Source organism: Eutrigla gurnardus, assembly GCF_963514095.1.
Source record: "Eutrigla gurnardus genome assembly, chromosome: 2".
NCBI classification, from domain to species: domain Eukaryota; kingdom Metazoa; phylum Chordata; class Actinopteri; order Perciformes; family Triglidae; genus Eutrigla; species Eutrigla gurnardus.
Window position 1 is genome coordinate 20585465 of NC_139916.1, and position 22819 is coordinate 20608283.

The following is a 22819-nucleotide window of genomic DNA, read 5'->3' on the forward strand; positions in this document are numbered from 1 at the left end:
TCAGCTTCACGGAGAGTCCAAGGAAACTCCTCGGGAATGAAAAAGTCTCGTCTACGTTGAGCAGCGTTGAAGTCGTGCGCGGGAAAAAGGCAAAGGGAACTCAGCGACGTGTAAGTCCCAACAATGCGGCTCAAGCAAAGACTGCAGTGATTTGTGGTCTCGGTGGGTTTTCTGCGCCGCTCTTGCTAGCCAGGGCTGGGTCCCGTTACAGTTGTGAGTCGGCGGCTCACCAAGATGTCTACGGAGGAGCAGGAATTTCCCGACGCGGTGCTGGTGACAGAGGCCGGGCCGCAGTGGCTTCGAGTGGAGGTCGAGCGTCTTACCCGGGAGCTCCGCGAGACGACCCATGAGAAGATCCAGGCGGCCGAGTATGGGTTGGCGGTGCTGGAAGAGAAACAGCAGCTCAAGCATCGGTTCGATGAGTTGGAGACAGAATACGAGACGGTCCGACATGAGCTGGATCAGCTGAAAGAGGTAACCTGAGGTCATAGCCACGCAGACAGACGCTTTAAAAAGTGGTAGCTGTAACGAAACGTCAACCGTTAAATGTAACGGTATGTGGATACACGGCCACTAGCAAACCATTTGTTAGCAGCACGTTAACAGTAACTCTCTAACGTCCAGCACTGTCTGGGCTGTTTTGAACATGTCAGAACCACACAGTCTGCAACCAGAACCATCGTCAGTTACAAGTCCAAGTCAAGCTCTCAATCCCGGGCCTGGTTCCTTTAAAGCTCGGCCATAGCTCGAGCTCGACCCTCGAAACCCCACAAAGTGCCACAGGGTTTAATTTGACAAGCTAAACTGTCATAAACTTGTTACAGATCATCCATGTGGCAGCCAAATGCTACTCACGGTTTTCTGAGCGGTCCTGTGGTTTTAACGTCAACGTTTTCAGTCACATAAAAGGATACAAACTAACGTTACGTTTTGGTCCCTTGCCCGTACTTGTTCTTGGTATGCGACGTTGAGGTTGAGGCCTTCGCATCAGTCATCTGCAGCTGCAGTCAGCGTGTTCGTTTATTGGGTTTTACAGCAGCAGGGAGGATCGTTTAATAGCTGGACTGGATTTCTGTTGCAGGTAATCTGCATTTCGATTCTTCTGGTCATTTCAGATAATATCCCCAGTGGCATTCTTCCTATCCATCCCGCTATCATTTTAGAGATAAACAAAGCAACTCTTCATAGAAACTCTTTTGCCACCCAATGTCTGTTCAATTTCAGATATCCACAATTGTATTTTGATATCTAGAATTAACATCTGGATATCTGCAACACAGCTCTCACTAGGGAAAACCTCTCACTTCAGATATTTACAATCCAGTTAGTCACAACTGAGGTTATACCATTTAGGATTGTTTCATTATGGATATCTGGAATGTGTTTTTAATTTTGGTTGTCTGAAATCTAAATCATGACTAGTAAATCCAGAACCAATGTTCATTCTGGAGAAAAAAAAAATGCAATTGTGGATATCTGAAATTGAAAGCCCAATACACGTCAATGGCAAAAGTGACGTTGTTTTTCCGAGAAAGAATGAGCTTGTAGATTGGATGTTGACTATTGTGCATTAGAAGAATGTCATTGTGGATATCCGAAATGTTTTGACGGAAAATAATGCAAACTTGTGGTAAAGTTTGACAGTATTTGCAAAGAGAAGTTGGGATTTTCCCTTCTGCTCAGTATAGTCTATAGTCAGAGTCTTATAAACTGGCTGAGCTTATGAATCTTAGAGGAACTGCAGCCTAAGTTACTTCCACATTGGCTTCAACACTCAGCAGTTGTGGTCGGCCACTTGTTATTGACGTTAATTCCATTGCTCACTCCTAATAATTCAGGGTATTATTTGGGATACGTCATTGTGTGGTGTTTCCCTGGTAGCCAGAAAGCCACAAAGGCATTCTACTGTGTTTACCGATAACGACTCTAAATAGTAAGCAAGATGGGCTTAGATTGAAGCCAGACTTTGGCTTATAGCTGTTATAAATCTCTGTTTAATCACAAGCGTTACTATACATACTGCATCCGTATATCAATAAGGGCTGAACATTTATTTTTATGATCAAACAAGCCTTTCCTTTTTTAGGAATCTTTGGTCTATGAAGTGTCTCACAAAAGTGAAAATGCTTGTTAAAGTTTCCTAAAGCTCAAGTCCGTTGGCTCAGGTCGTTTTATTCAACCGACAGTTGAAACTTTAAGTATTATCAGGTTATTGTCATATATGGCAAAGAAAATCATTAACATTTTACTTTGAAGAAGCAAGAAATGTTTGACTTCTAATTTACCAATTGTTGTAGATCAGTTTTCCATTGATGAACTACACTCAACTCACATATGTCCTTGTTGTATGAGTTTCAATGATTTATTCTCAGTTGTATGTTGAAGGTAATTTTTGTCCATGGTGCATTGTTCGTGGCATAGAGTCAAGTCATTGTGTGACTCATTGTTTGGTCAGTTTCTTGGCATCTCATGATTCTGACTATGAGTATACTTCTCTCTTTCGAGTGTGTGACTGAAGGAATGATTCATCAGCTGATTGATTCACATCACAACTGACCACTGTTCGTTTGTTTGAATAAAGCTGTCGAGGAAAGAAAAGGTGGTGTTAGATGCTGGTGGGAAGGAGAGCTCCAGCTCTCTGGTGGGTTTGGGCTTTCTTGGACAGTAATCGTTACGTCACCAGCTTGTTGGCTGATGTCTTCAAGCCTTTAGATGGCTTCGGGAATCTGACATTTACCTGTTCATATTTATTTTTTTAATACTGTACTCACTCTGTCGGGGTTTTGTCTAAACGCTTTGCTTGGTACATATAGCCATTAGTGCATTCACAACCCCACTAGTGGCTATTGCTATTTAAAGGCCTTTATCTGACCAGAAAGTGTGTGTGTTAAAGTGTCACTAGTTCCCCAGCATCTTGGAGAGTTTTTGTGTTATTATGATCCAAAGTGACTGAAATAGACTCCACATTCAGCAGCTTTATAGATCAATTGAAAACATTATCTGGCCATTTCAACGTTTAACTTTAAATCCAAATTTGTTTGTCTCAACTCAGATTTCCAAGACAGACCAAAATGAATGAGAGGTTTTTTTTCCCCTGAATACGGACTGGACAACAGCAGCGTCCAGCTGGCTCCAGCTTGTCATGTGAGCATGACAAATTTAAATTCATGCAGATCAAATGTAATTGGTGCTTGCAGTAATCTCTTTTCATGCTGTTGGTGTAAGATGAGCATCATGACACAAGAAAAAAAATGTGGCAGCAGGGTGAGATAGTGCTTGTGACTAAATGGTCTTCTGTAACGCTATAGGCACACAGAGAGCCAGTAATAAATTCATTGGATGACAAGCCCATGGTATTTGTGAATAAACAGTTTGGGTAAGATAGCCCTTATCTATTGCCACTGCCAGTGTTTATTCTGGTCATCCTTGTGGTTAGGGATGGGACGATAAAGGATTTTATCAGGGATCACAATAAAAATCACTCAATTTTATGATCGTGGTTCACTTCCATCATCGGGATAATCGTAAATATCGTCACAACTGACTTGGAAGAGCTGTCACGCTTGCTGATATGGTAGAAAAGTGAAAAATAGAGCCTGGTTTAAAAATACAGGATACAAAAATATAATTCATTTAAGCCGAGAGACCTTATGATTTACGATAATTTCTTTGAAAAAGAAAAGGATGTTCTCAAAAAACCGATGTCTTATCTGTGACGAGATGTTAATCCTTGATCAAAGTTGTTTTCTATGATGTTTATTCCTTCTCTCTGTCCCCAGGCCTTTGGACAAGCTTACTCCGCTCACAGGAAGGTAGCAGCAGATGGGGAAAGCAGGGAAGAGTGCCTGATCCTGGAGTCTGCCAGCAAGGAGGCTCTCTACCAGCAGAAGGTTCTAGAGTTGCAGAATGAGCTCCGACAGGCCAAAGCCTCCCTCACCAGCGTGCAAGCTGAAAATGATCGCCTGTCGTCCATTGCTCTGGAGTTTAGAGAGGTGATTGTTACATTTGACAAATATTTAAAATGAAAAATGTTGTGCTCGTTTTAAATAGCTATTTCAATCATGCTGGTTCATCGGCTCCAGCCCCCCCGTGACCCTGAAAACAGGATAAGCGGTAGAAAATGGATGGATGGATGGAATCATGCTGGTTCTAATTGATAAGAATATAAAATAAATCTCATAAACTCTGTTCAATTACACAGCATTCTCTTGGTGAAGTCTGCATCGATGAAAACTAGATCTTACTAATAAGATCTTTCTTTTATGTTCTTCTATGTTAACCTGAACCTGACATTATCACACATATCCACCGTTTGTTTTTATACAAGCCTGTTATGTCGGAAATATTTCCGAAATCAATAATTTTGTGGTAGTGCTAAATTGGATTAGTTTAAATGGGGGCCTGTGACTTTCAAATCAATCAAAGTATGTTTGTGTTTGAAATAGTATCCAATAATGAAGTCAGTTAAAATAATCTAAATGGTATGAAAGAGAAGGTTAGGAGACGTAAGTGATTTCAGACTGACATGGAGACCAGACAACCACTAGTTGCCTGGGTAAGTTGTGAGAGAGCTGTTGTGCTTGCAGTGGGGGAGGGTCATTCAGCAGGATTGTCGTGAAAGCAGGAAAGATGATGTAATGGTCCACTGTGAGTGACACAAAGGATGTGGTCCGCCAGGTCCGTAGCATGGATTGGTAAATGGACCATGCCTTCCTTCTGTCATTGCAGTTGCCAGCCAAAGCCTTGCCCCCCTGGTATGAGAAACATACTGGCATGCTCATCCTCGTTTCACTTGACCAGACCGTTTTAACTAGAAGTTAGTCACATTCAGCCTTCTGTAATATCTCTTTGCACTCCCCTCCTGTTTGCAGAATTCCGAGCTGGCAGAGCTGCAGCGAGGTCAGCTGCGTGATGACATGAGAGAGTGCAAGGTGCGGGAGGCTCGTCTGCTGCAGGACTACAGCGAGCTGGAGGAGGAGAACATCTCTCTTCAGAAACAAGTGTCTGTGCTGAGGCAGAACCAGGTGAGACGAACAAGAGAACATGCACCTTGTCTCACATCTGGAACTATGAAAAAAATATGGCAATATAGGGATCTAGAAACATAATTGTTTTTTTGTTCTAATATAATAATGGTCATTGTGTTTCAACGTTTTGACATTTCCTTTTTTTATTTTTCACACAAATATGGTTTTATTTGATGGTTACATTGGGCTATATTAGGCATAATAAAGAGACTTAAGGGGAAAAATCAATTGAGTAACATTTTATTTTTTATTTACATTCTGACCATCTGCTAAGGTGGAATTTGAAGGTCTAAAGCATGAGATCCGCCGTCTGGAGGAGGACTCCCAGTGCCTACACAGCCAGCTGGAAGAAGCCATGCGTTTGAGGGAAATCGCTGAACGACAGCTGACGGAGGCCTTAGAAACGATTAAAACAGAGCGTGAGCAGAAGGCCACTCTTCGCAAGGAGCTCTCCCACTATATGACCATCGGTGGCTCTGTGTACAGCAGCCCTTTCAGTATCTCCATCGACAACCTAAAACTCCATGAGGACTCCTCCACCATTTCTGAGCCCGACAACGATGATCTCATCAGAGGCTTTGAAAACGGCTTGGCCAAGACTGGTGAAGGTGATGCCGACAACAAGAGAGGAGAGCCTTTCAAGCCAGCTCCGAGCCTGGTGGACGACCTGCTGAGTGAACTCAACATCTCTGAGATCCAGAAACTTAAACAACAGCTTTCACAGGTATGAAGTCCATGAAATGCTCCTTTACTTGCTGAATTACTGCAGCGTCTTCCCTAATGTCTGATCCCATGTGTTCAATACATCCACTTAAAAGTAGATTCAAATTTCTACTGAAACATATCTGAATATCACACAGTATGTAGGTGCACAGAAATGGATTATTGTGCTAACTAACTATTTCTGGAAACATCTTTGAACATTTATCTGAGTAGATTAATCTGGCCTGTAATTTACTCACACTGCTCCCTGAAAGCCCATCCAGGCAATCATGACTTCACCTAAACAAATTCTCATGTTTACAAACCTAAATTATTAGGTTGAACATTGTATACGTAATAAAAATGAACTTCTCCTTTAATCACAGCCATATCGTAAGAAATGTATACAAAAGAGACTATTGATCAAAATGAAACGGAGTGCCTCAAATATCATTTTTCCAATTTAACATTACCAGAAAATACACGCTAATCATTATGATGAGGATTATGAAGTTATTTAATTTTGCCAATGTCAAAACAGCAAAGACGTATATTATTTGTTAGTTTAAAACATTGCTGCACAAGATTACTACATACAGCAGACATTTAATTGTCCACTTGAAGTGTTGCCCATGCTGTAAATACATGGTTGTTGATCAACCATGGCAATGTCAATTGTGTTTATCAAGTCTGGACATTTTAATTTGATATTTGCTCAAATCAATTCCGTTGAATTTGAAACAGAAACTGGACTAGCTTAGACTTTAAAGGGACAAAAGGCTTTTATTTTATCCATTAATTTGTATGTTGGCCAACTGACCTTTTGTTTTATATATTTATGTTCAGGTGGAGCGGGAGAAAATGGCTCTGATCAACTCTCTCCAGGAGAACCAAAAGCACTTGGAACAGGCCTATGGGACTGTGTCTGAGCAAAAGGAAACTGTCAACAGGCTGACTGAGAACCTCACTGCGATGAGGAAACTTCAGGCCAGTAAGGAACGCCAGTCTGCCCTCGACAGTGAAAAAGACAGGGACAGCCACGACGACGGAGAGTACTACGAGCTGGACATCAACGGGCCTGAGATTCTGCAGTGTAAATACACTGTGGCGGTGTCTGAAGCTGGGGAGTTGAGGCAGGAGTTGAAGACTCTGAGGTCACAGTACGAGGAGTGTCGGACCCAGTATGAATGTGAGCGAGCGCGGCTGGATAACAACGTCCAGGAGTTGAGGTCAAACTTGGCGTCCCTGGAGAAGATTAGTCAAGCAGATAAAGCAGCGGTGGCTCGTCTGGAGAAGGAGCTCCGACTGGTCAGCGAGGCCGCAGGAGAATCACTTGGCAGCCTCAACGTGGCACAGGATGAGCTCATAACCTTCAGTGAAGAGCTGGCCAATCTCTACAACCATGTGTGTATGTGCAACAATGAGACCCCTAACCGTGTCATGCTGGACTACTACAAAGAAGGAAAGGCTATAGTAAGAAAGGGGCATGAGGGGAAGGAGCAACAGTCTTCCATACTTCTCACTAATGGGCTGATCAATGAGACTGATCCTGGAAATCCCAGCAGCGTCACAGTCACGCCAGCCCTCGAGCACCGGCCAGAGCCCATGAACGTCTATAACCTCGTAGCCATCATCAGGGACCAGATCCGCCACCTGCAGCAGGCGGTGGACCGCACCACAGAGCTGTCACGTCAGAGACTTGCCAATCTGGAGCTGAGCACAGTGGCAGACAAGGACAAAGAGGCATGCATGGGAGAGATCCTCAAACTGAAGTCCCTGCTGAGCACCAAAAGGGAACAGATCGCCACTCTCAGAGCTGTGCTGAAGGCCAACAAACAGGTCAGAGGACCACTCTGAGTGTGTCTGTAGTGTGTGCATGCACGCCTGCTGTCCATGTTTCTCAGAGGAAGGATGTTCATTGTTTCTGACAAGTACAACAGAAAAGGATAATGGTCTTCAGCTAAAAATATCCACTGATTTTTTAGACAAAAGTGCAAGAAATGAATTAATAATGAATAATCATATGAGATCTTATTCCCTTTAGACGGCCGAGGTTGCTCTGAGCAACCTGAAGAGTAAGTATGACAGCGAGAAGGGCATGGTGACTGAGACCATCATGAAGCTCCGCAATGAACTCAAGGCTCTGAAAGAGGACGCTGCAACGTTCTCTTCTCTTCGAGCCATGTTTGCTACAAGGTATGATTAGACTTAATCACTGGCTTATATTTCATTCCTAACAATGAAATTTACCATCATGTGGCCCAGTGGTCCAGAGCAGCGCAGAGCATTGTGGGAACAGTCTGATGTAATACTTGTGTGAGTGAGCTACCAGACACCTATCCTCCCATCTGGAAAATGCTGTCTTGGGAATGGAGAAAATTGTGTCTGTAGCAGCAGTTCAAAGCCAATTGCTCCACCTGCTGGAAATAATGTTGATCTTGCGTTTCTCCCCTTTTCTCTCTCATACTCTTTTCTCCACATCGCCCCTCCTTCCTTCAGGTGTGATGAGTATGTGACCCAGCTGGATGACATGCAGAGGCAGCTGATTGCTGCTGAGGATGAGAAGAAGACCCTGAATTCTCTGTTACGTATGGCCATCCAGCAGAAACTGGCCTTAACCCAGCGCCTGGAGGACTTGGAGTTTGACCATGAGCAGGCGCGCCGCAATAGTGCCAAAACAAAGACCAAGGGAGGCTCTTCCAGCCATCATGTAAGTCAGAAGCTGTACCGCAGAACCATCTCTGAGTCACAAATCATCAGTGGAGTCACTGGATTCTCTTACAGGGCTTTATGTGGCCTTTTTAAACTTGTATATCTATATTTTAAGATTTCTCTCAGGCTTTGCATACACTATTTTCCAACATTAAGCTTTCAGTTTTTAGCGTTGTTTATACATTTAACACAATATATATAGCATACTAGTATAATTACGACTTAATACTTATGTACTGTTAACTGTACATGGTTGTGTTTTACTTTTTCAAAACAATTATATGTTGATTTTTTTAAATTAATAAATACAATTAATATACAGAGTCAATTCAGTTGTCATCAAGTCATCAAGTCTAATTTTTCTGTGATATTTATATCACTTTCTGACATTAGGACCACATGAAACTGGAAACCTGAATGCTAATTTTAATTCAGCTGACGTTTGCTTCCAAGTATAAGCAGGTATAATTAGTGTGCCGGCGAGTTGTTTATTGGGAGAAGGTGTGGATGGTACCACATGTAATCAGCAAAACATGCTGGGGACAAGTGCTTAGAAATTTGAGCCTAAAAACTGTTTCTCAAGAGTTGTCCAAAAGAGGTTTTATCATTCCATTTGTATCGACGACTTATTGAAGCCTGCATGCTTAATTCAGTCTTCTGCTTCCTGCTTCCGTTTAACTTTCAGAACTGCTTCCTCTATCAACTTAATCTCAAATTTCTACAATCAATCAATAATCAATTTAATGTGATTTTCTTCTTTCCATTTGCAGTAATCTATCATGCCAAGTGTCCTTAAGGAGATCCGTCAGAGTGTCTGTGACAGTTGCCAGTCGACCTTGTTCCTTCATTGTTATCATGGTCCAAATCACGTCGTCACTAACACAGGAACATATCCAGTATTTGCCATGGGCCTTGTTTTAGAGTGCCAAAACAAGTATGTCAAATGATGTTGAACATCAGTTTCCAGCTGCAATTCTCCAGTCTTCCAATAGTATGCACCACTATTATTATTGAACATGCAAACAAATCAAGATGGGTGTTTTGCCTATTACCCACTGCCTGTTGCACCCTGACTTTTAATATGACTTGTTTGCTCTTCTGTGATTCCTCTTCATTTCTAAAAAATCAAGTATTATACGATGTTTATCACAGATGTGCATGTTTATCTAACAGATTATTGGTGATATTTTCACCATATTTGTATCCCTATTTATTTCATAGGAACAAATCCAGAGATTATGGTGGTAATTATTTTATAGCCACAACTTTCACTCACTGATTGAAATCCAACAAAAAAGATGAATACACTTTCCTGCCTTAGTTGTTTTTCTGTTGGCCTTAAATTATGGGTGTGTTTCTGACCGCCCATAAAAATACGTTCAATGTCATCAAGATTGATGATAACCACTTTGTCTTGTTATGCTCATAAAAAAAATAATGCAAATTTTTTATTTTCACTATATGATCCTGCAGTTTCAGGGTCTCATTACATGCTTTGTCATTGGGCTCCTCCTCTGAGCTGTTACAAACTCAATTATGCTTTTTATGACTAAGAGTGTGAATGCAATATTAATGCAGTATGCTTATTTAAAGATTTCTAAGTTAAGGTCAGATGTTAATAGTATTCATAAATGTTATTCGAAGGAGAGTTTTTAATGTAATTGTTTTAATACTACTTTTTGTAAACCCTTTGAGTCCTAAAATCTGCAACCAACAAGCCTGCAGTGCCATTATGTGTTACAGGTGCATTTCCAAGCATGGCAAGAAACGGAAAAAAAAAACATCTTAATGTTTTAATGTAAAAATGTGTTGCATATTGTTGCTCACATACTTTGTCCTCATTGATTTTATATGATTTTACTATAACAGCTTCTATTTATTTGACACTGTTAAGACTACAGGATGTCATCGTCCTTTTCATTTCATAAGGGAGTTTGAGTGGAGGTGGCTGGTCACAGTATGGATAAGACTGAACTTATGGTAAACACTAGCATCATTCATGACTGTGGGCTACTGTCTGTGCTAACAGTTATTGCTGGTGATGAAATAAATCTAACTTTCACAGTAGCGTCATTTCTAGCGTCGTTCTTTTTCAACCAAACACAAGTTAACTACAATTCCACAGTGTTTTTATTTTATTTTTTTATTGTTATTATTATATAATATTGCTTTATTCTTCCACTTTTGAAGATTAAAAAAACAATCAGGATCTCTGAGCTATATTGATCTATATTACTGGTCAATGACAAATAAAATATTAATGGTTCCGTGGGTTGAGTAATTGCTGTACTCTTGCCTATATTTTGTCTGTATATATTTTTTTTTAAACTTACGTGCAGAAAGCTCAGCAGAGATCTCTCTCTCTCCCTCTCTCTCTCTCCCTCTATATATATATATATATATATATATATATATTACTACATTATTCTGCATACAAACATAAATAGGCGATACAATTAAGAGATAGCCTTCACATTTATCCGTAGTGATAAGGTGAACACAAGATGTTAATTTTACAGTAATTATGCACACCTTTTATATTTGTTTTTTTAGTCTTAAATTATGCTTGGATGATCAAATTCTGTTAAATTAATTTTATTCGTGGAAGACAATGAACTCATTTGAAACTGGAGATTTGCAATATAAGAGATTGTTACATTATAATGGAGTTGCCACGAGATACAACAGAATGCCCAGTTTCATTGGAAATAAATACATTCCAGTCTATCTATAGAACTTGGTTTGTTATCGCTGCATTCATTTCCATTTCCGGCGAAAAGGAAAGGGTCGTTTTTTCCTCCCTTTTTTAAGGACGTCAACGTAAGCCGCGCCCCGCCTGCGTGGTGACGTCAGTGGGCGTATCCAAAGGAAGGACAGAGGGGACTCCACAATGGGAGGTTTGTGTCTTTCTTTCACGAAAACTAAAGCGTATCTTACCACTTAGCCCTATTGTTCGTTTGAATATCTACCCGTTAGGTCCACATCATGAGCATTACTACAACTCTAACGGCTTTTACGGCTGCTTCGCTTTGCAAATGACGAACTCAAGTCAGTCCAAGTCCCGTTTCAGAAAAGTTTCTTAACACAGTTGCCATTAGTACGAGCCTTCACCTTTCAATTCGCTATTAACGGACACGAACTAAAACGGTAATAAACAGCTGTTGTCTCTCAACATTGCCGGTCCTCCTCCCACCACCGTGAGGAGGAAACACCGGAGAGAATGTCAAATATGTCCTTTCACTACATACAGCCATCTAACTGACCTCCTCCGATGAAAACGGTAGCCTATTATGTGAAAAGGGTCTTGCTGGTGGACTAAACAGTCTACTTGTTGCAAACGTGTCTCTGTTTACGTGGACAGACAGTTTTCACGAGCAGCTGGTGGAGGACAGCGGCTTCCTCAGAGCGGAGCGGAGACTGGACACGGAGCTGGTGGACAAACTCATTCTGCAGCTCAACAGGATCTACCCGCAGATCCTCTCAGACAAGGAGGCCACCAGAGTAAGTAGTCCTCCTCCTCCTCCTCCTCCTCCTCCTCAGTTATTTAATCTATAAAGTATTTGGTAACTGCAGCTGTAAGACTAATGTAATGGTGTATGAAACACATCGTTTCCCCTTTAAATAGAGTAAAAGAATGGTACTAGATGAGATAATTACATTAAAATACTGCAGGGAAGTGCAAATACCTTCAAATTCTACTCATATTTAAAATTATTTGAGTACATTGCATGTAAAAGTATTTCTCCTCAAGCATCTGCACAGAGGCTGTGGTAAAAATAAATAAACTGCACCAACAAAATCATGTTCAATATTTACAAACAACTAGAAACCATGCCAAAACAACGGATTAATTGATTAATTAAATCATTTAAAATGATGCTCAATTCTGGCCTGGGGTGAGCTGTGTCATCAAGCACTCCAGGAAAGGATATTTATATTATAACGGTTGTTGTTGTTATTTTCTAGTTCCGAAACTTGGACGTGCCCACGAGTTTCCGCCTCGGTGAGCTCCTGACTCACCTGCAAGGGAAAGGAGAAGAGGCATGCAGGGAGTTTTACAGAGCTCTTCACTTGCATGTAGAGGACGTATACTACAGCTTGCCCACACGGCTGCGCCTCAGAGGTTAGTCCCTGAGAACTGCTTCTTTATGTGTGATATTTATTCATTATGTAGATATTGAGGAATTAACTATACATGTTTTGTTGTGTATTCTTGTATATTTTACATTTTATTGAGCAGACTCAAGCATATGTTCTATCTTCAGATGCCTTAGATCCACTCGCATATCCGCATGTCTGCCAACAGAGATATGTCCTGAATGAGAGAGGTAATGTTAATGTCTGTGAATGTGTGCAACATTCAAACCACAACTTCTTAAATGTTAGGAAGCAAGTGATGTCCTTCAAAATCACCAAAAAGGGAATAGTCAGTGTGATTAAAATATTTGCCAGGCGTTTGCACTGATACACACCGGATCATTAATGACATGTTGTTATGGGTTTACCTTTCTCCAGGTCCCCTCTTCTTTCTGGGTTGTTTTAGCGTTGCAGTGGGAATGGCTTTACTCTACTACTACAGTGGTAAGTAGTTTTCCATGTTATGTAATGTTACCTGACATTGCAATGGTGACAATCAGATACTGTCAGTATTATTGGCTTGTGAAAATATTAACTTTAGTGCACAGAAAAAATATAACTCCTCTTAATGCGGTTAATTCAGCGTTACAAAGGTGATGTCTTTGTTCTGCAGAGGCTAAAGTGGCGGGAGGTAGCCGGGCCCTCGGGATGGCTGCTCTGGGTCTGAAAAGAAGAGCTCAGGAGGTTCTCATATGGTACACTGAAGAAAACCTCATGAAGTAAGGGGGGGACTCCTTCACATCCAGGCGCTTCAGCAGTACTTCTCTCGTGAACGCTATTAGTACCAAAGCACAGCACACTTATATATTTTCAGGAGTTGAATACTAATTTTGTACACAGTTGTATATAGTATTTTGCTTTTGGTCTAAAATGAGAAAGTTGGCATATATTCAAAACTACATTTGGCATTTTAAATTACTAAATATTAACAATTGAAGACCAATTCTTGATTACATAGGGATATTTTTTTTCAGCATCACAAAAAAGGAGAGCCTCCAGTTTATCAAGTTATATTTTGCAGTTATTATCTTTGAATGCAGAAAGCAACAACCTGCGTTTTATGTGTGTTTCCTTACACTTTGGTCCTCGTTTATTACATTCATGTTGGTAATGAAGCATCATACTTATTTTTCTCCGGATCTCATACTTCCCTAATTGAGTCAGAAACAAAGAAGACCCTCACCCAGTGCAGTCTGTGGATTATACAGTAGGGACATTACCGCCCTCCTGTGGCCAAAAGTGAACTATAGCACCAAACTGCACCGACGTGTTGTTTTGGTTTCGTAAGAGTTCCCGAATTTCTGCTTCTCGTGTCTAAACTAAAACAAAGAAAAGACACGAGTGACGTGAAGAACGGGCAGAAATAATATCCAGCTGTGCCCCTAAAATAATATTTTAGGCGAGCAATGCAGTCACGTGATTTCTTCCACCAATGATATTCCGCTCTATCAGCGCAGTGCATTATGGGTAGACATACGACCCAAACGAAACATAAAAACGTCGACTAAAGATAGTAGAATAATAGAACGTACTAATGAAGCGAAATCACAGAGCAGCCTGTTTCAGAAGAGTGATGCAAAGCCGTTTAAAACATATAATAGTTGGTTCAGCCCGGTGAGTGCACCATGAGTGAAAGCGGCGTCGGTAACTCCCTGCATATATAGTGACGTAGCGCGTTGTACAGTCGTGTTGTATGAAAGGAGAGAAGGTTAGCACTCCCCTTGACAAGGATGGAATTGGCCCCTGTGGCCATCAACACACATACGGTTAAGGCACTGCCACCTACTTCGTGGCATCTCTAACCAAGTTTTTTTTTTAAACTTTCTCTAAACGATGCCTTATTATGTCCAAACTTCTTATTTCGTTAAAGACCGGAAGCCTGTGTATTTCCTGTTTCCGCTGGGTCGGCCGGGCAGGACGGGAATTTGTATTTAAGCCCAGTGATGAATACACAGAGGATAACGTATATATTTATAAATTCCTCCACAGCCATAGATATATATTGCATCTCATTGAGTGCATATTACTGCGTTCTTCAAGTATGTAAACTATAAGCCTTATTATTACTTTTCTCAACAAGTTATAAAGTCTGGCAGTAAAACAATTTAAATCAATAGTTTCCCTCAGACTTTGTAAACCTTTTCTTTAGAAAGTATAACAGAAAAAGGATCTGTGATGATGGTGCTTTGTTCAACTCTATTTCTTTATGGGTCCAGATATCAGAAGTGTCAACTTGCATGGTTTTGTTGTTATTGATTTGTGATGCTCATAAAGTGCCAGTGCCTGACAGTTTGTCTCATTCTGTGTGTACTGTGTTGTAAAATGCCTTCAATTTAGAGATGCCATCATTTGAATGAGTGAGACTTTTGTCTTTGTACGATATAAAACAAAAAAATGCATGAAAAGAAAAACTAAATAAATATTATTATAAAATAATAATAAACACATCTTATCACTTTGGTGTTTTATTTATAAAAATGCATTTAAAATAGTCATGGTGTGTAATACAGGATAGTGTAGTAAAAACTTTGAAAATATTTGGTCCTTAGAAAAGTTATTAAAACAAACAAACAAACAATCACTAGAGTTACTACATATTAAATGCACAAACACTTAAATACATCAACTGATAGTAAACATTACATACTAGAGTCTGCATAGCTATTAAAAATAACAAAGCATGTAAGGTCCACTTCATTAATTGGTTGAGGTTTATAACAGTGTAAACAGCCCCCTCCAATAAAGCTGTAATATCATATAATGCCATATGAGCAGCAGAAGGCATACATTAGGTTTACACGAAAAGATAATGACCCATTTAAGAGTAGAATGTCTTTTTTCCCTGGTTGTTTTGACTGACATGTTGTTCCTGATGTGTTTTATATGTTAAAGGATTCTTTATTATTTGCATCAGTAAACTGAACATGATAGGAAGTAACAAACTGGTGAATTTCCACATGGAATAAGAGCTGACCACACATTTGTCCATAGCCATGGTTAGAGAAGAAATGACCTTCTCTTCACACACACACACACACACACACACACACACACACACACACACACACACACACACACACACACACACACACACACACACACGTCACCTGATCCTCAGGGTATGTTGAGTACCTGGGAGGTTGAATTACAGGAAGACAAGTGTACCTGCAAAGCCATTCAGTTTGGTGACTACATATATAGTCCAAGGGCATAAATAATGTGGAGGTCCATCTTTACTAAGTTGGTCAGCAGACGCAGGGAGTCCCATAAAGGGAGATCAACCACTTGGGTTGGGCCGCTGGACACCAAAAGCTGTGATGAAGACGTTGACAACAACTATGATGAAGACGAAGGCCGTGGCGACATTCTCCATGATGTTCAGCTTGTTGTGCATGCTTTCATCGTTCAGGTTCCACTTCACTGTCAAAACATAAAGTCAACATGAAGACGTTAGAGTTTCCCTTTCCACCACACGGGGGCAGCAAATCGTTTCCTGTCAGAGAAGTGACCATTACTGAGCACTAGGATTTAAATGAACAGCATTGACTGCACTGCCCTCGGGTGATCATTCACTTCCTCCTCTATTAGGACAATACATACTTCCCTAGGGACATTTATTTTAAGCCAGATGGGAGATCTGTTTTTTTTTTACTGGCCATCTCAGTATTGGCACTCTCCTATGACATAACATTTCCCCAAAGGTTAAGCAAGAACTGTAAAATTGTAAACAGCTGAGAGCAGAGGCGTTGCTTCCTGCTTAGGCTCTCTGTCACAACAGTATTCTCTGTTAGGAGTGGTGTAAATCACCATTTGTAAACGTGGGAAAAAAACAGGTCTCCAGATTGTACATCAGTAGAAAAGATGTGTTGTGGTAAAGGGAAAATGAGCGTGACAAAAATAAATGTTTGCATGAATTACATCAACGGTGAGGTTACGCAAACACAAAACACAATAGAAGAACTGCTTTTGTGAACATCTGAGTGCAAATTAAAAGCAGTTGTCAGTTCCCATAATGTGTGCGACACTGAAGTCACACACACACACACATATTGTCACAAGCTTTGGCTGTGCTTTTGACAGTTACAGCAGTCCCAAAAGGTAAGACATAATAACTGACCGAAAGTTACAAAGTAACTTAATGTGGCTGTGTGCATGCTGTGATGGACATTTGTATGAGTCGAAGCAAGGACACCTCTGGAGACGGTAGATGTCTTAAGCAGGAACATTTATTGATGCCCGATCGTGAGAATCCAGGTTTGAGCAGTACAACAGTTATGAACTGAACGGTGCAGTGCCAACCCCAATTCTGCCTACTGTCCTCCTGGCCAGGACTTAAGAAGCCCAAGGTATCTCGAGGTCGCTCTCACAGCGTATTATGTCTCGGTTAAAGGTAAGAATGTTGCGTTCCACATAAGAGACACAATGACGTCTTGTTTGTGACCTTGCCTCGCCTGGAGAAGCAGACACTTAAAACTCAGATTAAATAGGAATTTATTCTTAAAATGACACATATTAATCTTTCAATGAGGGAATCAGGTATAGAGAAAATTCCCTCACACATGGAGACGGAGTGAGTGTGCATGAATGAGCATTAGCTCAGATCTTGATGGGCAGATGCCACCTTGTGGGGCAGCCTCTGCTATACAAAGTGTCTATGAATGGGTGAATACTCAACACTGGCTCTGAGTGGAGAAAAGAGAAAGGCGCTTTATTAATGCAAATCCATTTACCATCCATTTAATTTCAGTCTCACACACAGTGTTGATATGACTGAATTGTCACATCTAGGGAGTCTGAACAAAGCAATTCAAACACGCATAAAATCACATTGACTTCACACAATGTTGGAGTAGAAGACCCTGACACATTCTGTGTGCAGCAGAAACAAAATGCACGTTGGATACTTTTCAGTACCATTGTGCATCCTCTCATTTGAGAATGCTGAAGTTTACTACACACTTACCTATGAAGATAAGCATCACTCCCACCACGATTTGCAGGATGAGGGAGATGCTGATAAGAGTAATAAGAGGCACGTAGAAGGTGAAGTCTGGTCCCTGCTCCAGTACAGCCTTCAGCTGGGAGGCATTCGCCATCAGTAGAGCCACGTCCAGCATGCTCTCTGCTGCGCTCTTCTTATTGGCGTAGTGGTTCATGTTCAGAGGTCCCTGTTGCCTTCCCCAGTGGCCTCGCAGCGGGACCTGAACAAGCACAAACCCAGACATCAGTATGACACAGAACAACACACAACACACAAAAAAGCTCATCTATAACATTTCTTTATTCATGGCTCCATTATGGTAGATGCTATTGCAATTAGAGATACAGTTATCAGATGTTGTATAATGATGTAATGGTGTAGTGTCTCAGGTATCTTTAAACCCAACATATTTAAAGCCCTCTACATCAGTGTTTCACTGTCAACACTTGTAACACACAATCACACAGCAAAAGTTCCGGCTCCATCACAGTGGAGTTCATTCGAATATTTGAAATAGTGGAAAATATGGTTTCACCTTCTTAGGAACTAAATATCGTGTGGGGATTATTTTTGCAGCCTCTAAAATCCCCTCCACGTCGTTACGAATTACAGAAGTGTGTGAGCAGCACAGACAGGGGCTTTTTTCATCCAAGCTCACAGTCCAACATAATAAGAACCACAGTAATTTACACAATAAATTATATCCAAACTAATCAGCAAAACAAAAACCCAGATTTGTGCAATTGAAATATTTTTTAAAATAAAAAATATGAATGTAAGTGAAAGTATTCCATGGCTTAAATAAAACAGGAACACCCATGACTTAGATGGTCACTGAGTTGGTATCAGTCCAAAGGTCAAAAATTTGACAAGTCACATCCTTTGTTTCCTGTCTGACCAGGTCAAACAAGTGAAACAAAAGAATGGCCTCCGCCCAAATGCAGTGGGAAAATGTAGTGATAACGCTTATGAACATGTTACCAATACACCATACAATAAGTGCATGTGAAATCATGCACTATAGAACAATAATCGAGTCCAGGTAATAATAATATTATTAGGTTATTATTAAATATCCTATATTAGTTCTTAAACAGATGAGCCAAAATAGCAGAATGGCGTGTGCTACCAACAAACTCAAGTGGACTGACTAATGTATCCAGGAAGAGGAGCTAGAAATCCATTTCCTCCCAAATGAGTTGTCTTGCAGGTAGAATGAGTCTGTGGTAAATGGTTGATTTAAAAACACTACATAAATACAACACAGGAAACCAAGGTCCCATGTTTAGTTTCCTCTGAGCTTAGGTCAGTTTCATCTGGGAGTGGAGTTCATAGTCCAACAATGTCGCCCTTGTGCTCAGGTTGGCAACGTCATATGCTGAGGTTCAACTCAGCGTTCCTTCCCTTCAGAATACCTGCCAGGCCACAGAGGAACAAGGTGCTCTTGTGGTAAGCTGGTTTACCACCAGAGGCCCATGTGGCTTTCAAAGAATGGTGATCTCTCTTTCAATTTCCTTTACAAATCATTGTTTAGTTTTTTCCTAATGGGCTGACGTGTTTGGGGAAGTCCACAGACAGGTCATATTGGGTTTGATAAGTAAAGTTCACTTGATGCCCAGACGTTACTGGTAATACGTTTAAAATATTCCTAATTCCCAATGTTCATTTTAGCACTCATGGGTAATCGAAGCTATTAGCAACTAATTATTACCATAGTATACATTAACATGTGTTAGCTCTTATTTGTTTTCTATTAAAACATTGTTGTATTTTGATATTGCATGTACAATATGTATAAGTATAAAAAGGGGTAATAATTTCAATAAAAATACTTACTCAACAAAGAAACAATAATTAAAACAGTTGTAGATTAATTTTGTTCAACAGGCGATGGTTCATCGTTAATCCCCATTGACACAAGTACGTCTTAATATATTGCAGGTTCTTATCAGCTGTACAGCAGCTCTTCTGGTGGAAGCCGGACACTTTCCTCATGCAACACGAACATGTGTGACTGAGAGCTTTTAATCTTCTTCTCTTCTTCGTCTCTTTTCAACCTCCATCCTGAACGTGACCACGTTACAACGGACACCGTTCCCATTCAATTACAGGTTGTACGATAACGCTGTCTGTTTAAAAGTGTTCACTGAGCCTGACGACACACACACAAACACACACACACACACACACACACACACACACACACACACACACACACACACACACACACACACACACACGTTAACTAGTGTGTTAACGTTTAAAACCAGAGCTAATCTGCGGAGCAAAGTCTCGTTCGCTTAATGGCGTCACGACACTTAGGTGACAACTTGTTCGGTTGACTAACAGCAAATAAACGCCACTCCGACGTGTTGGATGGAAGACGGGAGATGGATGAGAAACCCGGGATGCCGTTTAACATCGTACCGTTACCGGACGGACATATCCGGTACGGTTAGCCTCGACCGAGTCTGACCAGTGAGTCAGCGGTAGCTCGGACGTGACACCGGGCTGCTGAACTGGACGAATGCCCTTTGTTTTGACTTACCTCCGCCTCGCCGTTTCGGTCAGCATCACCGTTCATTTCCATGTTTTCCGTAGGCATCTTGTTAATAACGTCGTTATGTCCCCGGTAGGTTGGTTTTTGTACAGCGGGAGGTTTAAAAGAGTCGGTGGTCCCGTCGGTGGGCATAGGCACTCACTCCAGGCTGTACGAAACGCCGCCGTGTGGGCAGAAAAGCTCCGGGCGGCACCCTCCCCTCCGACAAGGGGGCGACCGTCTCCAGGAAGCTGTGGGCTGCTGGGGGATGTACGAGCAGCGCAGCCTACTACCAATGTTATAATGCTGCGCTCATCGTTTTCACACACACTTCAACTGAAAACCCCGATGGAATGTTAAGTGAAGCGTTCCCATTTAGGACCGTTATCCGTTAGTCATTCAAATCGCTCTTTACTGCCCCCCTGCGCATTAGAGCGACATTGCACGCTAGAGGCTCAACTTTTGGAACATGTCATAATTTGATTAAACCCTTATTTGTTTATGGATATGGAACATCACATGTAAAAAAAATACCTGAAATATTTAATATATAGCATCTACATGTTGTCACATCATTTTAACTTTCCGATTGTGCTTTGGTGGTAGGCTACATAATAAATGCAGATAGACACCCTGAGTCCTCCAGTGAGAACTATACTTTTTAATATATATATTTCTTTATTTTATATCTTTTTTTAGGAGTAGGATTTTTGCAGTCTGTCATTAGGAAATGAGACCCCGGATGGCCGGTCATGGTTACACATCGTAAACCCACCCTGCATGGTCTGACCACACCCACCAACTTCTTCCTATTATTAACTCTGTTTCCCTGGTGATCGTTCAGTTTTGTCCTGCAAGGTTGACCCCATGAAATGTAAAACTGACTCTTTAGTGTGATCCTTTTGTGTTTAGTGTCTTGTTTCCCTCACTACCAAATTTTCTGATTCTGTGGTTTAAAACAAATCAGTAAAAGTAAAAAAATACAAACAAGATAAATGTGTCAAGCCTAATGACAATATGGCCAGCTCACCTCTATATCTGACCTTTGTGTTAAAAATCAGAATGTTAAAAACAGCAACTATTTATTCCATGTAAAGATTTAACTCCACTAAATCCTATGAAGCTCATTTAAAAATGGCTTTTCTCTTATTACGCGACACTTCAGGTCCACTTTAACAGATAAAGTTTTTATACAGATTTTTATACAGATTTCTTTTCCAAGCGTACAAAATATTTTAAATGAAGTAGCTCTCAAGCTTAAAAACTAACTTCTTGAAAATTCAAGAAATTATAGGATAAGGTGTGTAGCCTAGTCATGGACATTTAGATATAATTTTGGCGTCATTATCTCTGATGCCCAGAATTTCAGAATACCTGAAGCTGACTTTACAATCCATTTAAGGAGCTCATTTTTCATCACTTCATAGTCATAAAAACGCTACGTCAGCTCTTTTGTACTAAGGATTTAACTGAGCATGTTCTGTTCATCCAGGTGTTGAAATGTCTCTGACTCAGAGAAACTCTGACTCTATAAAAACAAAAAATGACTTTCTTTGTTGAATGTATGATACCAGTTCCTTTAATTTCATGCTGCCGTAGTGGTGTAGTGTACTTGTTGTTCTCCACTGTCTCTTACCCGCTCTACCTCCTGAGCTAATGCAGGCAAAGTGCCTCTAAGCCTCAGAACTCTTCATTAGTCCAGATCACCCCTAAGAGGCCCCGGTGATCTTCCAATTCAGACTTTTTCAGTTCTTTTACCACATAAATGACAGACAGTAACATACATTTATCCTCAGCTCAGCTTTATCTTTCTCTACGCTCCCTTCCCAGTTCCATTTACTTGATTAAACAGTGAGTTAATATTATTTTCTTGTGATATATTGTGCATTATTCTCATCATTACCATATATCTTGCAACACTCATTCATATCATTCCACTTACTATACTAAATTACATGCAAATCCACATAAAATATAATTCTTATATCATGATCTTAACCTTCTTATGCATTCATAAATCACACATTCATAAATTATTTGGCTTGAAGACTACTGATGCTTCCTTAAAATACCTTATTTCCGGTTATATCATTTTTATTTCTAGGTTCTAGTTTCTTTTGGAAAGGTTTTTTAGGCAATACCTGAGACTTGTGGGCTGGTAGGAGTGGAGAGCATTACTCATGTAAAAATAATCATTTTATCTCACCTTAGTGGTGGATGTGTGGGTGCCCGAGCTCCCCCTGGCTTGGCTCGCCAATGGTTGTAGCGGAAAAATCTTCAACTACTTTATTTCTAGGTCCATTTTAGATACACTATCTATCAGATACACACACAATTGTAGTCCCATGAAAGGAAATAAAGCCAGTCTTTAATCCAAAAAGATGTTAAAAAGCCAATACAGGATCCAAACATTGTGGGTTACCCCGGGGTAAAAAACCCAAACGGACACTGTGTGTCCTCAGTTTATATGCTGGTGGTCCCATGGTTTCCACACCCCAGGTCCGGTGGTCAGTCTCATCTTTTCTTCAACTTATGATCATATTTTCCCAAAAAACATGACCGTCACACCCTCCCCGCCCATAACCTGACACTTTTCCCTGTTAAGCAGGAGCTAGGTAGAGATACCACACCTGGCAGATCCGTTTAGAGGCTTCTGTTTCAGGCTGAGTTCTCTTCCCTGTCAGTAGTCCAGCAGACCTCTTCAAATTCAGCTTGCTTCGG

General features: G+C 40.7%; 3 protein-coding genes across 5 annotated transcripts; 2 read left to right on the forward strand and 1 right to left on the reverse strand.

Annotated features, from left to right (window-relative positions):
• The first annotated feature begins 87 nt into the window (after positions 1 to 87).
• On the forward strand, positions 88 to 10514 carry LOC311031882 (protein bicaudal D homolog 2-like). Its single transcript, XM_084038435.1, has 8 exons — positions 88 to 474; positions 3780 to 3992; positions 4872 to 5024; positions 5302 to 5751; positions 6576 to 7568; positions 7774 to 7925; positions 8229 to 8439; positions 9212 to 10514. The coding sequence occupies exons 1-8, from the start codon at positions 235 to 237 to the stop codon at positions 9212 to 9214; spliced, it is 2415 nt and encodes an 804-aa protein (XP_083894561.1). The 5' UTR covers positions 88 to 234; the 3' UTR covers positions 9215 to 10514.
• A 700-nt stretch (positions 10515 to 11214) lies between these two features.
• Positions 11215 to 14946, forward strand: card19 (caspase recruitment domain family, member 19). The gene is made up of 6 exons (XM_084024876.1): positions 11215 to 11338; positions 11803 to 11942; positions 12408 to 12564; positions 12707 to 12769; positions 12957 to 13022; positions 13192 to 14946. The coding sequence occupies exons 1-6, from the start codon at positions 11332 to 11334 to the stop codon at positions 13299 to 13301; spliced, it is 543 nt and encodes a 180-aa protein (XP_083881002.1). The 5' UTR covers positions 11215 to 11331; the 3' UTR covers positions 13302 to 14946.
• Positions 14947 to 15027: 81 nt separating this feature from the next.
• LOC311023188 (ninjurin-1-like) lies at positions 15028 to 20436 on the reverse strand. Of its 3 annotated transcripts, none has more exons than XR_014598188.1 (4): positions 20108 to 20436; positions 17542 to 17779; positions 15653 to 15998; positions 15028 to 15596 (listed from the first exon to the last, which is right to left on the reverse strand). XR_014598188.1 is itself a non-coding variant. In XM_084024888.1 (3 exons), the coding sequence occupies exons 1-3, from the start codon at positions 20249 to 20251 to the stop codon at positions 15856 to 15858; spliced, it is 525 nt and encodes a 174-aa protein (XP_083881014.1). In that variant the 5' UTR covers positions 20252 to 20436; the 3' UTR covers positions 15028 to 15855. The 3 variants fall into 3 exon arrangements, 1 of the variants encoding a protein (XP_083881014.1); XR_014598189.1 differs by having other exon boundaries at positions 15649 to 15998; XM_084024888.1 differs by having other exon boundaries at positions 15028 to 15998.
• Positions 20437 to 22819: the final 2383 nt, after the last annotated feature.

Bases quoted from the DNA above. Each gene is read 5' to 3' on its own strand.
- card19 (XM_084024876.1), top strand. The intron at 11,943-12,407 runs GTAAGTAGTCCT...GTTATTTTCTAG, and splicing joins CAGACAAGGAGGCCACCAGA to TTCCGAAACTTGGACGTGCC. The intron at 13,023-13,191 runs GTAAGTAGTTTT...TTTGTTCTGCAG, and splicing joins TTTACTCTACTACTACAGTG to AGGCTAAAGTGGCGGGAGGT.
- LOC311023188 (XM_084024888.1), bottom strand. From the start codon at position 20,251: ATGCCCACCGACGGGACCACCGACTCTTTTAAACCTCCCGCTGTACAA. The intron at 17,780-20,107 runs GTAAGTCAAAAC...GTGCTTGTTCAG, and splicing joins ACCGAAACGGCGAGGCGGAG to GTCCCGCTGCGAGGCCACTG. The intron at 15,999-17,541 runs GTAAGTGTGTAG...ATGTTTTGACAG, and splicing joins AGTGATGCTTATCTTCATAG to TGAAGTGGAACCTGAACGAT.
- LOC311031882 (XM_084038435.1), top strand. From the start codon at position 235: ATGTCTACGGAGGAGCAGGAATTTCCCGACGCGGTGCTGGTGACAGAG. The intron at 475-3,779 runs GTAACCTGAGGT...CTCTGTCCCCAG, and splicing joins AGCTGGATCAGCTGAAAGAG to GCCTTTGGACAAGCTTACTC. The intron at 3,993-4,871 runs GTGATTGTTACA...TCCTGTTTGCAG, and splicing joins TTGCTCTGGAGTTTAGAGAG to AATTCCGAGCTGGCAGAGCT.